Source organism: Cupressus sempervirens, chromosome 11, assembly GCF_028749045.1.
Source record: "Cupressus sempervirens isolate cs-2001-9-10 chromosome 11, ASM2874904v1, whole genome shotgun sequence".
Classification (NCBI taxonomy): Eukaryota; Viridiplantae; Streptophyta; class Pinopsida; order Cupressales; family Cupressaceae; genus Cupressus; species Cupressus sempervirens.
The window spans coordinates 222739129-222740599 of NC_143128.1; the positions used below are offsets into that span (position 1 = coordinate 222739129).

General features: G+C 33.3%; 1 protein-coding gene across 1 annotated transcript; it reads left to right on the top strand.

Moving 5' to 3' along the window:
• The first annotated feature begins 434 nt into the window (after positions 1 to 434).
• On the top strand, positions 435 to 1252 carry LOC149528965 (uncharacterized). The gene is made up of 2 exons (XM_089811732.1): positions 435 to 550; positions 654 to 1252. Exons 1-2 carry the CDS (start codon positions 468 to 470, stop codon positions 952 to 954), a joined length of 384 nt encoding a protein of 127 aa, XP_089667858.1. The 5' UTR covers positions 435 to 467; the 3' UTR covers positions 955 to 1252.
• Positions 1253 to 1471: the final 219 nt, after the last annotated feature.

Here is a 1471-nt window from a genome sequence, read left to right on the forward strand (position 1 = left end):
TATAGTTAATATTTTTCTATAACCGATTTTTATATTTAATATAATTCAATCATGAAAACTTGTTAACGTAATATTTGGTATAAAATTAATATAAAAAATAAAATAGCTAGACCGTCCAAACTGATGATTAATTTTCACATTAATATAAAAGGGCCCACGCTACTCGACACAAAAATACAGAATGAGAAGAGACATTAATATAGTTTGGTAAATATACGGTGTCAACATTCCGACTGAAGTCAACATATGCTGCTAGCGTGTGGAAAGACAGTCTTTACGATCTTAACTCCACCCAAACGTTACTTCCACGCATTCCTCTCTTTCTTAATGAAATACCATTATTCTATTTGGCAATGCAATTTCTCACCATTTTCCCCTTCTTTTAGACTCTATATTGCAAAGAAGCATTTTGCCATTTAAGCTGCAGTATTGAAATCTCATTCATAGAAGAAAAAGAAGAAACAACAATGGAGTGCAGTATGTGTGGGGATGTGGGCTTCCAGATCTCTCTATTCCAGTGCTCAAAATGTTTAATTCGTTTCCACCATCAGTATGTTCATAATCACTCTCCATATATAGCTTCGGATGTTTTCAATTTTACAAATAAGAATTCATTGATGGATTCGTTAATTGAATTTTTCTTTGTTGGGCAGATATTGCAGCAGAGCATACTTTGAGAGCATGAGTGAAGTGTGTGACTGGTGTTTCGCTATTCAAGAGGAATTTGATATTAGAAATTCTGTGAAAAGTGTTAGAAATTCTGCAGGGTTTGAAAAGCGTACGACCATAACCCACGATAGCAATGGCAAGAGGAATTTGAGAAAAAGAAATTGTGTTCAGATTGATGGACGGACAAGCAATTTGATGGATAAGAACAAAAGATCTGATTTAGGAGACAGCATGGACAGAAAATTAAAGAAGAGATATAAGCTTCTTCATGAAATTCTTTGCTGATTACAATGGATTTAAATTTTGATCATGACAAACAAGAAATCTACTTCAGAACTATCTCTCCACGCTGATTTGTGATGATGCCGTCAAATGGTTCAATTTTCTCAAATGTTATTTATATTTCGAACAATTACTCTTTCTCATACATTGAGATCTATTAAATCAGCTTGTTGTGAATAGAACAGCTCGGAATACAAAATTCATAGCTAGCAATCCTTCTAATTGGAGTTGGATCGGAGTTTGTGATTTCCTATAGTTGTCTGAATTGTTAGTGTTTCATCAAAGGTTGAGTTCCCTGACATATTTGAAGGCGTTTGACAATAGATTCTTTTGTAGAAACAAGTGTTTATCAATTTGGAGCGAGAAACTAGTGTTTATCAATCTAGCCCAAATACTTGTATAGTATTTATTTTTGTGTAGTTTTCTAGATGTTTAAGCGGTCCTGTTTTCTAGTGATACAATTCTGAATTGCCAATTTTGTATTATATTGAAATAAGAAATGGGGGTTTATTGACTATCT

Coding starts and splice junctions, on each gene's coding strand:
- LOC149528965 (XM_089811732.1), top strand. CDS start 468: ATGGAGTGCAGTATGTGTGGGGATGTGGGCTTCCAGATCTCTCTATTC. Junction 551..653: donor TTAATTCGTTTCCACCATCA/GTATGTTCATAA, acceptor TTTGTTGGGCAG/ATATTGCAGCAGAGCATACT.